Raw genomic sequence first — 15,911 nt, 5'->3', positions numbered from 1 at the left:
CTGCAACTTTCGATCCCAGGAGTAAATTCTGTATACAAAGTTGTAAATTTTGTGTCCATAATTCTGTATAACAGAGAAGGTGTATGATCTAAATGGTGAGAGGAATTTTAAAAAGACAATAGATCTAGATTTTGAGTTGTTCACATACTTAACATCAGTAATAATAAGCTGCTTCCAAAACCAAGACGATTTGAGATCCATTAATACAGGTGTAATGTCTAGGCTAAGGGAAAAATAGTCACACGATAATCTGTATTGAACAGGTTGCATTTCTGGTATTGGGTTATTTGCTGATTTACTGCATTTGGAGTGTCAGGGGCACAGATAAATCGCTGTCTTGGCAAGGCAATAAATTCCCTACCTGGAAACTGCATAACTATATATGTCATCAATATTAACTAGGAAACATTTCACTGCGCATGAGGTGGAACTCAGTGGCATCTGACAACTTGTTTAATTCTCAACTTCCTTAATAACTCCAAGGCCATGATAATTTTCTTCCAATATCTTTCTAATCCCTATATTTGCATAGCAAAGTAGTAACTCCAATTTTTTTTTCCTTTAAGTGAATATATTTCACAGCTTGGTTCTTAGGAGTTGGATATTCACTTATCTAGGACTGTTTTTCTTCTAAATATAGCTTGTGCGAAGGGGATGCTATCGTCCTTGATCATTGTCAGAGTCATGGGGGTCAGGGCATATGTCTTAATAGGATTTGATTATACAGACATGGACTTTTTATGATCCACATTTTAGTGTCTAGGTATTCGTATGATTACCTTAGAGAAAAAAAAATTTGTCTGCTAAATGTTTACGTTTCTTTTGAGAGTTTAAATATATTTTTGTTTTATAAGGATTTCATTAAATAGGGGCACCTGGGTGGCTCAGTGGTTAAGCATCTGCTTTTGGCTCAGGATGAGATCCCTGGAATCCTGGGATCAAGTCCCGCATCGGACTCCCTGCAGGGAATCTGCTTCTCCCTCTGCCTATATGTCTCTGCCTCTCTCTCTCTCTCTCTCTCTCTCTCTCTCTCTCTCTCTGTGTGTGTGTGTGTGTCATGAATAAATAACAGTTTTTAAAAAAGAATTTCACTAAATATACTTATTTGATTGATAGGCAATGTTGCAGTTGCGTTTTTATATTATAAAAGTATCGGTCCCTTATTTTCATCGTCTGGCAAATCCGTATTGAAACCTCAAAGTGATGATAATTCTGAAGAAGAAGAAAGAGTCATTTCTTCAGTGATTTCAGTCTCAATTAGCTCGAACCCACCCACATTGTATGAACTTGAAAAAATAACATTTACATTAAGTCACATAAAGGTAAGCTTTTTTTCTGGTGACTCTATGTTATGAGTGTGAAACATTTGGTGAAGTGAACGTTTTTTTATTGTGTCACTTTAATTATGTGTGAATTCTTGAGTTTAAAAATTAAAAGAGTAAAGTAATTTCAACTAATTTTTCTATAAAGCATTTTTGTACTTTCAATGCTCTGTAATCTTTCTAATAAATATCAAGGAATTTTACACGTTTGATTTTCTGAAATTAAGCTATATTTTAATTTTATTTTTAATTACATTGTTCATTTTGGAAGTCTCCATACCTTTTAGGAATGAGTTATAAAAATGTATCAGAGCCAAAGAGATAGATGTCATTTGTGCAATGGCAGAGTTGTTTGATTAATAATTGCCATTTAAAATAATATTTGCAGGGATTTAAATGTTGATTAAAATAAAATTACAGAGAAGTTTACAATATTTCATAAAGAAATTAGCTGAGACAATTTTATTCCTTTATTATCATTCCAAACCTTTTTCAAGCTCATATGTAATTAAAACTTATCATAATCAACATTAGAAAGAACTAAGTATTCAGTTCATTCAGTTATGAGTGAAGAAACTGAAGATCATAAATTATTTGCTGGTTTGTTTTTTTTTTTTACAGTTGATGGTTTCTTGGATTTTCAATAGAATTTGAGTCCTGGTACATGATTAAAAGTACCTCTGATGCTCCATTTGGAGAGCCTTGAAGCTGGACAATTGGATTTGCATGTTTATGGGAGAAAGAGGGGACTAATATGCCTACACACAACACAAATGTGTCACTACAAATAAAGACATCTAATGTACAGAGAAACTAAATGTAGAGAAGATACAAGAAAATAGTAGCCCAAACCCAAACATCGGTAGGCATTATGTTCAGTGTAGGAGAGGGTGTGAAATGTTTTAAGAATGGAAACGAAACCTAGATACTTTCAGATGCTAACTGCCCTTTTGATGCTAGAATCAAAACATTGTTCTTTCACATGCTCTGATGGTTTTTCTTCAGTTTTTACTAGCGGAATGTTTTGGCAGCTGAAGAGATGCCATGGACAACCCACTTCACCAATCTCTGACCCAGTCACAAAACAAAACACAACACATGTTTAATTTAAAATTCTTCACCAAAACTCATGGGAAAACTTGATTATCCTTAATCTTCCTTTCTGTTCCAATCTTTTTCCCATTCGAATTAATGACCACCATGAAATTTTATCACTTTATTTGATGACACACCTACTACCTAATTCATGGTTTCCCTCTCTCTGAGAACAAAATTTGGATCTCATTGTTTTCCTAAAAAAAAAAAAAAGAAGAAGAAGAAGTTATCTCATATATAACACCTTCAGTTTCCTGATTCCCTGATAATTTATTTGCAATTTCACCAATTAGTATATACTTCTCCTTTACTTCAAAGTAATATTAAAAGCAGTTGTCAGAATATTATGTTATGATTACTTAATATAAATATGTGATAAAGAGAACTCTACTTATTAAATAACCAACCTGTCGTCTACATGATCAGACTCTATGTCTGATCTTGCCTTCGATTTGCTCTTTATCTCATTCACTGTACCCAAAATACACTGGTTTCCAGCGTTTCTGAAAGATTCTTATCTAGTCCTAACTCAACTTTTTCATTCCATCCCAGGTCTTAGGGTTTACTCTCTTTCTCTAACTTCCCTGGGTTATTTGCTTTAATATCATCTCCTAAGAAAGGCTTCCTCAGACCAACCACAACTACTTTCTTTCTTCTTTCCCTGGTTTATTTTTCTTGTTTAATCATTTCTCATCTCATGGGAATCTAAAATCAACAGTACAAATACTTACTCTTTTTCTGTTTAGTATCGTATTTTTAGTACTTGGGTCAATGACTAATAATAAATGTTTATTAAATAATGTGTGATAATTATGTGTCATGTACTATTTTAAATGATCTCATTTGATAAGAAATCATTCTCACAACTTTCGTGGCACAGGACTTGATAAAATATAGCATTGTTGCAATAACCAATTCTTCCACATAATGTCAGGATTCATTTATTAGCACTGATTTTATGCTTTACTTTCTAGGCATGGTTTTAATTATATTGCTATGCAAAATCATGTTTTAAATACGAGAGATGTGATACTATATGTATATTTTTTTTCTTCCATCAGTAAAATGTCTCTTTTTCAGGCCACAGATAAGTATAGAAGTCAATGTGCATTTTGGAACTATTCGCCTGACACCATGAATGGCAGCTGGTCTTTGGAAGGCTGTGAGCTGATATACTCAAATGAGACCCACACCTCATGCCGCTGTAACCACCTGACACATTTTGCAATTTTGATGTCTTCTGGTTCTTCCATTGTAAGGCAGTTTTCCATCATTTCATATTTATAAACCTGCTTATTTTATTTTTTTCTCTTGTTTACATCAGTCAAGAGAATTAATTTTTTATGTTTCTTTGGGTGCCAATATATTTAGTTAACTAATAAAACACCAACATTATCTTCTTGGTGTTTCATTTCTTCCTTGTCTTGTATGAAATATTTTGACTAGATTTTAGGTTATTTATTGTCTAGGACTTATCTATAATAGCTAGCAGGTTGTGCATTAAATACTACCCATTGACTCTTAATTTTTAATGTTGCTTTTAAAAAACCACTTATATCTTTTAATGTATCATGGTCTTTAACTAAGGGCCTTTGCCTTTGTATTGAAAGCTTATTTTCAGCAATTATAAAGTAGTTAAAAATATTTGAAACCTTGTCAATAAGTATTAGCATTTTTATGACTATTACCATGTTTTAATAATGTAGAACCGTACAAGATTTTTAAACATGAACGATCTCTCTACAGCGGATAGGTCTAGGCTATGTATTTCCCATCAGTAATATCTTTCTTTTACACTCTACAGTTTCTTATTTTATATCTCTGTATCATAATATTCATTAAATTACAGGTTCATTTCCATGTCTACTGAGAATCCATCAAATATATAAAGTGGCCAAATAAATCTACCTAACCAAAATGTCAGTCATAAAGATTTTTTTTCCTGAATGTTAAGTAAGCAAAGAAGCCTCTACTCTCTATATAAGATATAAATATTCATCCTGTTAGAATAAAACCAACTTTTCCCATTTCAAAGTCTCTTAATTTTACTATTTTGATATTATATATATTCAGCATTTCTGATACCTTTCTTTAATGTGTTTTAGATGAATTGCTGCATAGAAATAAGACTTGTTATTGCCACTGATAAATCTGTTTTAATTAACCATTTTCACATTACAATAATGAATTGCCTTTTTAATATAATGAAACTGATGACGATAACATTGCTAAACCATATACTAATATATACTATGCCCAGAAAAAAAATCACTAATTACAGAACTTTTCAAGTGCTCCATGATTTATATCAGATTTCTCTGAATATTGAGCATTTGCAAAGGTACAAAATTTTTCTCATCTAAATGCACATTTGTATTTTTACATTTTATGAACATTTTGATTAATGTTTCACCAAAAAAGGAAGTTCATTATATGTTGTAGTTCCTTTGACAAGTTACTGAGTTATTCTCTTAACAGCTTTATTATTATTTTCCCTTAGGGTATTAAAGATTATAATATTCTTACAAGGATCACTCAACTAGGAATAATTATTTCACTGATTTGCCTTGCCATATGCATTTTTACCTTCTGGTTCTTCAGTGAAATTCAAAGCACCAGAACAACAATTCACAAAAATCTCTGCTGTAACCTATTCCTTGCTGAACTAGTTTTTCTTGTTGGGATCAATACAAACACTAATAAGGTATGTAGATCTCCCCTTACTGTCTATTTTTGTTTTCTAAATTTGTACTTTCCTAAATATATATGTCATAGAATCATGAATTCTAATTAAGAGCTTAATGGGCAAATGTATGGTATACTTTGTTCCCAGGTCTTTTCTAAGTTTTCTAATGCTAATATATCTAAAACCTGCCTATCAATTCCATTAAGCATAATGTCCCTTGTTATAATGAATGAATCATTGGGACAAATGAAAACTTAGCAAAAAACTGAAGAAATAACCTTTCTTTTGCTTTGTTTTTACATGGACATTAAACAAAAGCAGAAGGGATAAAGAGAGAATTGAAAATAAAAAGTTTATCTTAACACAGGGACTGACTATAAAAGCAGTGGGTTCATCGGTTGAAATATGACAAACTGGCTCCACCTACTCACTGCACTTTCCTACCTATTTCCCACCATTACTGATCGAGAGTCTTACAAAAGAATTTCTATACTGTGTGAGTCTGGATCCTTCAGAAGCAGACATTAAAATGGGATTACACTTGTAGTAAATTTATTAGCCAAAATGGCTGAGAGATAATGGGAAGAGAGACCTAGAGAGCTATCAGACCACGATGTGGGGCTGACCCCAAGTAAAGGAGAGAAGGAAGAAAGGACAGGTAGTAGGTGGAAGCATTTTACACAGCAGTGTCCTTCTCGGGGAAGCTCAATGTGGTTATCAAGGAGTCCTTTGAGGAGACCCCGAGCCAGAGTCATGTGGTAGAGGAATGTTCTGTGTAGCGGCAGCCTGTGGGAAAGATGAACGCAGTAATGGTTTTCCTGGTGTAGAAGCTAGAGCTCTAGGTCAGTTGCCCTCCCTGCAGGTAGAGATTGGAGAAGTGTATGCGAAGGTCGCAAGACATTAAATTGCCTCCATATTTCCACCCCTGTTAGAAATCTTTCAAGCACTGACATTAATCCCTAGTTATCAATGTTTTCCTCTGAAGTAGATCTATTTTAAATAGTATCCCTAGACTATGGACTTCATATCTGGGTTGTTTGTTTGTTTGTTTGTTTTGCAGTGGTACTCCTGACATGTGCCAATTTTACATACCACCCACCATCTTCCTTTTTTTTTATTTATTTATTTATGATAGTCACAGAGAGAGAGAGAGAGAGAGAGAGAGAGAGAGAGAGAGAGAGGCACAGAGACATAGGCAGAGGGAGAAGCAGGCTCCATGCACCGGGAGCCCGATGTGGGATTCGATCCCGGGTCTCCAGGATCGCGCCCCGGGCCAAAGGCAGGCGCCAAACCGCTGCGCCACCCAGGGATCCCACACCCACCATCTTCCAATGCCCAGTTCCTCCTTCAGTTTCATCTCCTCATTATCCTTACCCCAAAACCATTCCTTAGAGTGTTTATTTTCAATTCTATTTCACCCATCAAGTTCTTCCCATTTGCAAGCCATATTTCAATCTCACTTCCTTACTAAAGTAGTTCTCAAATTTTGATCACCAGTAATCTCTCTGTTCCCAACCTTACATAGTACTCCCCAATTGGATGTTTAATATCTAATCTCATCATGCTTGGATTATACTCTTTTATTAAGTACTATAATAGGTATGTAAGTGTGTATTGTGTTCTCTTTCCAGCAATAGATAGTTCTATTATTACGGGAGTGTGTAACTATCCTTCTTTTACTGTTCTTATAAGCCTAACTCCAATTCTATGCAAGTAAATACTAGTAAGTTATATTTAACCAAAATCCATCTCAAATTTACCTGATAATCCTACAACTTAAAGTGATTCCATAATGAATATTTTTGTAAAATATATTATCATTTGTTTGTTTCATAATTTCAGTGTTTGCCACAATAATCAAGATACTATTGTTAATCAAGGAAATCAGTTATTTTCATTCTCTGAGCATGAATAAAATTAAGGAAAGGAAAGGCATTTCCCAAACAAATCAACTTAAGTCATAACACAGTCACTAAGGTATCATGGTTTGCATGTGAGGAATCCACAACTTATCACATGATATAAATATATAAAAATGTAAGTCTCTGGACAAGAACAGTAAATTAGTTCTATGACAGGATTGCTTCACAACTGATGCTTCACACTGATGAAGCTCAGCTGGAAGCAGTGCGTCTTGAAAAACTGGCCCTTGACGAGGATATTTTAATGTGATCAAGCATTACATCGAGTGGCATAATTTAAGGAGAAAGTCAGGATTTTATGTTATGCTAACGTTAAAGCAAACATTGCTTACAATTTCTTTCTTTCTTTGACTTCTAGCTCTTCTGTTCAATCATTGCTGGGCTGCTGCATTATTTCTTTTTAGCTGCCTTCGCATGGATGTGCATTGAAGGCATACACCTCTATCTCATTGTTGTGGGCGTCATCTACAACAAGGGATTTCTGCACAAGAATTTTTATATCTTTGGCTATCTCAGCCCAGCTGTGGTAGTTGGATTTTCAGCATCACTAGGATATAGATATTATGGCACCACCAAAGTGTAAGTTAAGATGATCTCATAAGTATTTGAAATGCGATTCTGAATATGCTTCATATACATCGAAAATGTTGCTTTGTGAAGTACATACAAACATATTTATAGACTTATTATTTACTTTTCAGATGTTGGCTTAGCACAGAAAACAACTTTATTTGGAGTTTTATAGGACCAGCATGTCTAATCATTCTTGTACGTATATTTAACATTGGTTGAAAATCCAAAATGTGATGATTAAAATTCTCTGCAATAGGGCATTACTCTGAGAGAAAATAATTTTGAGAACTTTACAGTATGTTATTTATTAATATTTTACATGTATTCATCATGATTGAGAAAAAATATATATATATACATCTTAAATTTAGAAGTATTATAATTCATCCGCCCCTCCCAGAGGAGGAGGATATATTTCCGCACCTCATATAGGAAAAGCATTTTTCACTTATCAGTAGTGTCTCAGCATACTTCAATAGTGAGAGTTTGCCAAACAGCTGATAATCTGGCATTTCAGATGTTTGCGTTATTTAATCTTTTATCAATGAGCAGTGATCTTTGAAGATTAGACTGTCATCTTTATAGTTTTATCATCCTATGTACCCTGTCATCATGAAAGTGATTTTAAACTAAATTGCAACGTCAGAGACAAGAACCCACTATTTCTCATGAGCCGACAAGTCATATATTGATAGTCCCATTTCAGTGAGGAAGAGGGCCTTTTAATTCTTATTGGAAGTGGTTTCAAACCTACAAATTTGGCAGGTGTTATATGTTCCTTTCTAAATAAAGACATTTTTAGATGTCTCAAGAGCATTTCTAAGTGCTGTAACTTTTCAAAGCCATTCTGAATATAATAGTCTGTCAGTGAATCTGGGAGGTCTGACAAGGCTCTAGAATGGAATGAATTGTCAATGGAGGAGCTGTGACGATATTTTGGACAACTTTGTCCCGTATGTTTTGACCATAAGCTAGCTATCTTTTTTTGAATTGTTTTTTCTCTCACTCTTTCCCCTTGTGTTTTTATATTTGTAAGGAAGCTGCTAAATGGAGAAAGACTTGAAATGTCAAGCAGAGCATTTTCACCAAGGGTTATTTTTGAATGCTACGGGTGAAATAAATTGCACTCAGAGGCTATATTTCCTAATCATCACAGAAATTTGCTTATAATTCTCCCAATGAATCTAGTAATATAAAAAGAAATCATTGGCTAGATTTCAGCTACAGCAATTTCAGAGTTAGTTCATTACAATGCCAAAATTTTCAACCCCCATGAGAATACAGACTGAATGTTGTCCCTTTCACATACTTTCATGTATTGCCCTGACAGGAGTATTTTGTGTAAACACACTTTCTATATATTCTGATTTTTCTGATTCCATCTCTACAGAATGGACCATCTCTTATTATTTTGTACAAGCCAAACATTCTTTGGATCAGTAATTCTTATAATTAAGATGAAAAGTAGTGGGCTAGAAATTATAGTGAAAACAAGAAAAATAGGAGTATTTTTCTCTTAAGTAAGAAATGGAAAGTGTTCCCTGAAATGTTTTTTTTTATTATTTTTGCTTATGTAAGGGAAAAATATAACTTTGGATTATCTTACAGTAAAGTCCACAGACTTTAGATGGGCTTATCTAAAAATGAGTCCTGCAAACTTTCTTAGAAGCCTAAATGAATAACGTCACACTGTCCTAGTCTGGAATTAATGAACCAATTTATCTTCCATAGTTTCAGTATGATAATCATTCCATTTAACCTGAGGGTCAGTCTACTTAAGAAATGGATGAGGCACCTCAGTTTTACTCTAAAACTGAATAATGTTTATCTTTTTTAGTATCTTTAAAGGCAGCAGAAATTCCTTAATTACTGAATTGAAGTGAATTCATTTATTCTAGTTATTCTTGGTTTTCTGGGCTAATAGTGGCTAATCACTATTATTGTTGCCATTGTGATTATTTGTTGTTGTTATTATTCAGCTCTATGTTGTTGTTCCATTGTTCTAATGTTACTATTTAGCTGTATGACACAGTGTTGAGACCCATCCTGTTGTCCCAGAATAGTATGCATCTTTAGTTCAGAAATAGTGGGCACCAAACATTTGAAAAAGATCTACTAACAGTTTGGGTCTGACACTTCCCACAGTGTGGTAAAGAGACAGTAGGACCAGCTGTAGCCCAATAAGAGGACTGGAGATGGGTGCTCCAGGGATTGTGGTTTAGAATTAGGAGTCCTTGACCTTTGGAGGAGTGCAAAAGCTTTTCTTTTTGCTGCCAGTGGGAAAAAAAAAGGGCAGATACTCCTCTATCTTTTTGAAGACAAGATGTGGACAAGTACTCTGAAGGTTTGTAGAGAATGGGATCAGAAATATATAGAAAGAGTAAAATCTCATTCTGATTGCAGATTGAATGCCAGTCTGACTTGATTTTCTTGCCTCCTCAATATATAAGAGCTGAGTATAATGAGCCAATTTTTATGAGAGCTTGACATACGTCCCCTGACTTTGGGCCAAATCTGAATATAGAAACTAGACTTGTTTTTGTTTGGAGTTTCCCGCAAACTGCATGCTTACTGGAGTATTTTTTGACAACAGGGAAGGAAAGGATTATTGTATAGCATGCCTAGGAATAAAATAATGAAGGAACATACAAGACTCCAGCTATTCTATAAACACAGGAAAGTTAGGGAAGTAGACATAAGTTGTAGGGTTGCCCAGAAGGTGGCCAGGTCAAAGGGAAATTATACACAACCGAAAGAATGGGTTGAATAAAGGAGAGGTTAAATGGTGACTTGACGGTCATTCTCTGAAGAAGAGAAGGAGACAAGATGGAAAGGAAATTCTATAAACGCTAAGAAAATCATATATACCATCTAAGTGGAGGCCACCACATAAGCCAAGATTGCCAGCAATAGTAAGAACCAAATTAAACCAAAGTGATATCAGGAAGCTCCATCAGCAAGAGGTAATTGGGTCCTTCCAGCCTCCAACAGCAGAGGAGTTGAGCTTTATCAATGAAGGGACAGTAGGACAGTACCTGAGAACCAACTATGCTGCCCACTCATCTCCATCGATCTACTGAATTGAAAATGATTATCCCAGGGCACCCGAGGGGCTTAGTCAGTTAAGTGTCCAACTCTCAATTTCAGCACCAGTCAGGATCTCAGGGTCGTGAGATCGAGCACTATGTCGGGCTCCACACTGAACATGGAGCCTGCATGAGATTATCTTTCCCTCTGCCCCACCCCCCTTAAAAAATCATTATTCTATGTTTGGGTATATTCTGGTAGGTAAAGATGCCAAGCCATATAATTAAGTGTACCGTGTTAATTGGGTGATATGAGCATGATGAGAGAACAAAAGAAATATAAGAATTATCCCCTGCCCATTATAGTATCAACGAGAATAAAGCAAGACAAAACATGTCAAAAGAGCAATATATAATAAAATATAAGTGATGTTGATAAGATGTGGGAGATATCAATATGAGCTATGATAATCATTCCACAAGTCTTCGTTGAAAGATGAACTTGTTTATAGATAGGGCAGGAGGTAAATTTGGTTTGACAGCAGATTCTTGATGTGAACTGAAGTGTCTGCCAAGGAGCCCCATAAACTTGACAGATTTCTTTTGAAGGTAAACAAAGGGCACAGACATAATGGTCACCATTGTCAATGGTGACAATGCCAGAAATAACAAAATTATCATCATGTATCTGTTATTAAGAATAGTAAAGCATCTGGGGCACCAAGGTAGCTCAGTCAGTTGAACATCTGATGCCTGATTTTGGCTCAGGTCATGATTTCAGGTCCTGGGATCCAGCCCCACAGATTGGGTACAGGTTCAGTGGGGAGTCTGCTTTTCTCCTTCTCTGTCTCCGTCTACCCCTCCCCCCTTGTGTGTGTGCTCTCTCTCTCAAATAAATGAGTAAGTAAATAAAAAATAATATTTAAAAAAAGAATAGTCAAGAATCATCATTTCATGGATTCATTACATCCTAGTTTGGATGCTATTAATTAAGTCCTCCATAAACTTACCCATTTCTTTTCTACTTTCAAGATCAAACTATTGCTATATCTTCCTCATATTCCAGTATTAATAATAGGAGTTCTTAAATGCATAATTTGTTAATCAGCTACTGCTCACAACTAATACTCAGTCTCCTTAAATCACCCACATTGCTATTATCTATTCATTTTATAGTTAACAAAAAATAGGATGTTATTCAAAATGTTAAGTGATTGGCTCAAGGCTCTAGGTCTACAAATAAATACTGATTCTAGAACTTGAGACTAGGAGCACATTTTCATTTTACTTTGCAGTTGCCTTAGGACTTATGTTTCTGCTGCCCTTCTTTCCAATTTTGTTTTAGTCCATCCATAATAAGTGAGAGAGAGAGAGAGAGAGAGAGAGAAGCAGACTCCCTGTGGAGCAGGAGCCTGATGTGGGACTTGGCAATGGCAACTATTAATAAAAAAAATAACATTAATGTTTAACCCTATTCTATTCCTGACAATAATCTAAACATTCTCTGTGTGTTGGCACATTTAATCTAATCCTTCAAACAATTCAAAAACGGCTATGTATATGTGTGTGCGCGCGTGTGTGATTATTTGATTTTGAAGCTGGAAAACTTGAGTCATAAGGTTGATTACACAGCTTGATTAGCAGCTTGCAAGTTACCTGAGCTGAAACCCATATTCGTGAAGTTGAATTCGTCAAGCTGAGTCCACGGCCTGCTTTCTTAATTCCAAGGCTGATACTCCACTTCACCTACAGGCCAAATTCTATGCGCTGGAATGTCAAGTTCTCAGTCACTTAGCTGAACCCCGCTTATTTTCAGCTTTTCCCCCCCCCCCACACTGCATAACCTCACAAAACAGCCTCTCCAAAAACTTTATCCTTGTTAGAATACTTGCTCTTCTTGAATATTTTCTTGGTCCTTTGCACTCAATAATCCTACCCCCTTGTGCACAGTTCTGACTACAATCTTATCATTAACTAATACAGGACTCGATGAAAACTTTTCCAGATTTTTAACTAATCTCTTCCTCTACTGTACTCCCATAGACTTTTTATTCAAACCTTCTACAGTGCTGTTAATGCTCTGTTTTTGTTGCACATGGTAATTTTCCGTGCGTGTCGTGCTACCCATCCCCTATATCCAAACACACAAAGAGAGGTATGAGTTTCTTCATTTACTGGCTATATCTTGCTCAATTATTAGTGTCATTTCTGATACACAATCTTAAAGGCCTCCATTCAGTAAACTGCAGTTATTCTCTACAGAGCAACATTCACATTGCACTCTCTATGAACCCTGGACTATAAAACTGACTCCTTTTGGTCATCCTGGAATATAGAAATATTTAGTAAGTCCTTAATAATTATCTCTGTATTTTAGTTAATCTGTTAATAAAGACCATAGTAACAAACGAGGCAAGAAGAAACACCGTGAGATCCTTCTTAAGCTATGCAACCACTCTGTGCCCTGGATTTCTAACAGATAAAACGAAGATATCAGGGCCAGCCCTACACAACAAACTATAGTAAAAGCAAAAATAAATGTTTTAGGAAAAACATCCACTCTTCAAAATTAAAATAAGAAAATGCACAATAATTTGGAGGGCAATGTTTGGCTCCCTAATTTATACTTTTTGTATTAAAAACATAAAGACTAATTGTAAAGTCATGGTTTGCACAGGCAAAAATTGTATGCAAGGGAATGTATTTTGGCCAATACAGTGTGTGTGTATACATATGTATATACATTTACATATATATATATAAAATAAATTTAAGCATAGATCCTAATTTTTAAAATACTGGTGAAGATAAGACAGCATTTGTTTAATTATAGCAAGATACAATTATAATATACGTGCTTCTTACTTCCTGGAATTTGTTACAAATCTCTAATATACTCTGCCAGAGAAAGCTTATAAAGTGTAAAATATCTTAAGAAAAGCAATAAAAATTTAATAGAATAAAAAGATAGGATAAAGACAAAATGTAAGTGAACCTTCAAATATAAATAGGTGATTAGCGGTGATTTTGTTAGGCCAAGCCTTAAATGAGGGATAAGATTGGTTTTGGGACTTTCTCTAAACAAATCTGGGAAGACCAGTATGCCAGAGTAGACGTCTCTCTAGAACAATGGCAATACCTTTCATTCACACGTGGAATTCTTGCATTTCTTCTCTAGACTGGAGACTAGGTCCTACAAATGATATTTGCTTGTTTTTATGAATGGAACTCTTGAGCTCATCTGGTTTGAGGTTATAATGTAAAATGCCTTTAAGACAATATGTAAATGACTAAGAACTGAATGGGATCAGCACTGGTGGCTTTTTCTACCCCTAGGTATTTTGTTTCAAAGCAATGTTCACGCTTTTAATCTATTCTGATAAGTGTTAACAATTTGGGTATTTGAGCAGCAACATTCCCGGCATTGATCAAATGAGAGTATTTCCTCAGGTGTTGACTCATTAATATTAAGGATCTCTTAGAATTCTGAAGTATGAACCAGTGACCCCGTGGATTCTATCTAGGAATCACTAAATTTAAAACGTTAAGATTGTAACTATACATAAAAAGGCCTAGCCATGCTTTTGAAAGATTGAGCTGTACAAGAAAGAGGCTTCTAAATCTTTGTAAAGCAAGCTGCAAACTGAAGATAATTTCCATAATTCATTTCTTTCTTCAATATTTTTCTTTTCTTTCTTTTCTTTTCTTCAATATTTTTAATCTTTAATGCTGAATCCTTTCAACTAAAACTGCACAAGCGATTAGATTCAAGTACACAAATATAAAAAAGAGTTGGTGAAAATAATTTGACTTTTAAGTAAGAAATTGAAGTTTCCCATAGACATGTTCAGTATTGAAGAATAGAATTTGCTTGATTGAGGCAAATACTAATTACACTATGTCCGAATAAGGCATTTTATTTTAAAAATGTGAGCTTTCATTTGAATTTAAATCACAACCCTTATAATTGAGTGTTTTCTATATTGCTACTCCTACCCCTAAACCTCCTTTTAGGTTTGCCCAGAATTCCACTCAGTTCTTTATACTGTCCTCCTCTAATTGTTCTTTCTATGTCTGCAATCTCTTAATTCCCTTTCGCCAGGAAACGCCTATTAAAGCCTCCTTAAAAGTGAATTCCTGGGAAGCCTGGGTGGCTCAGCAGTTGAGCACCTGCCTGCAGCCCAGGGCGTGATCCCCAGGATTGAGTCCCACATTGGGCTCCCTGCATGGGGCCTTCTTCTCTCCCTGCCTGTCTTTGCCTCTCTCTCTCTCACTCTCTCTCTCTCTCTCTGTGTCTTTCATGAATAAATAAATAAAATCTTAAAAGAAAAAGTGAATTTCTCACATAACCCTTACACAACGGACAGTATGTATGTTTATTATTACGTAACCTATTCTTATTATATTTTTTAGTTTCACCAATTGCAGAAACTTGAAAGAAATGCAAATATTATGAGACTATATAGAGTAAAAAGTAGATATTTTATCCCACACTCATATTTTTTATTACAGTTCTTTTTCTTAGTATTTGTTCTGCATCCTTCAAGACCTTTGGTGTGCACACACACACACACATTTATATAAGTTTAAGCAAAAAAATTGATTACAAATTCAAAAAACCTGGATCATTTATAACCTGAAATATATCATATTCATCCTTCTTTCGTATAATATACAATTCTACCAATTTTATCATTACATATTATCCATATTATGCTCTAATTTATTTTACCACTTCCTTATTGATGAACATCTAATTGGTTTCTAATATTTTCTTATTATAAATAATACTGCATGCACAGAGAATTCTTGTTCCAACATAGTTACATATATGATTATATAAAATTGTTAATAAATGCTTCTTAAAAGTAGAAATGCAGGTAGAGACAGATTTTTAAAATTACAAACTGCCTCCAAAACATTTACTTCAAGGATACTTATACAAAATATATATATATATTTAAGAATGTCTCTTTTCTGACATTTTTACCAATTCTAGATATTATTATCTACTATAGAGTCTAAATAGCTAAGCTGGAATTTATAAATCCAAGGGAAGAAAGGATACACCAGAGTCCTACAACCAAGGCACCATTGACACTTTGGACCAAATCTCTGTTGTAGGACCTGTCCTGTGCCTTATAAGGAACTTAGCAGCATCTTTGCCTTCTACTCACTAGATGCCAGTAGCACCACTACCACCACTGCCTAGACATGACAACCAAAGGAGTCCCAGTACAACCATATATTCCATGGGCAATGATATCCTGGATTCTTTCCATTAGAA

General features: G+C 34.8%; 1 protein-coding gene across 1 annotated transcript in view; it reads left to right on the top strand.

The window, feature by feature from the left end:
* ADGRL4 (adhesion G protein-coupled receptor L4) overlaps window positions 1–15,911 on the top strand; it is a 109,219-nt gene that overhangs the window by 73,769 nt on the left and 19,539 nt on the right. Inside the window, exons 9-13 of the mRNA XM_055341368.1 lie at window positions 1,117–1,322; window positions 3,498–3,671; window positions 4,918–5,121; window positions 7,384–7,604; window positions 7,727–7,793. Of these exons, the coding sequence (XP_055197343.1) occupies window positions 1,117–1,322; window positions 3,498–3,671; window positions 4,918–5,121; window positions 7,384–7,604; window positions 7,727–7,793 (872 nt within the window). The remainder of the gene's footprint in view (window positions 1–1,116; window positions 1,323–3,497; window positions 3,672–4,917; window positions 5,122–7,383; window positions 7,605–7,726; window positions 7,794–15,911) is intronic.

Source organism: Nyctereutes procyonoides, unplaced genomic scaffold (genome assembly GCF_905146905.1).
Source record: "Nyctereutes procyonoides isolate TBG_1078 unplaced genomic scaffold, NYPRO_anot_genome, whole genome shotgun sequence".
Lineage (NCBI taxonomy): Eukaryota > Metazoa > Chordata > Mammalia > Carnivora > Canidae > Nyctereutes > Nyctereutes procyonoides.
This window is presented reverse-complemented; position numbering and strand designations above follow the sequence as displayed.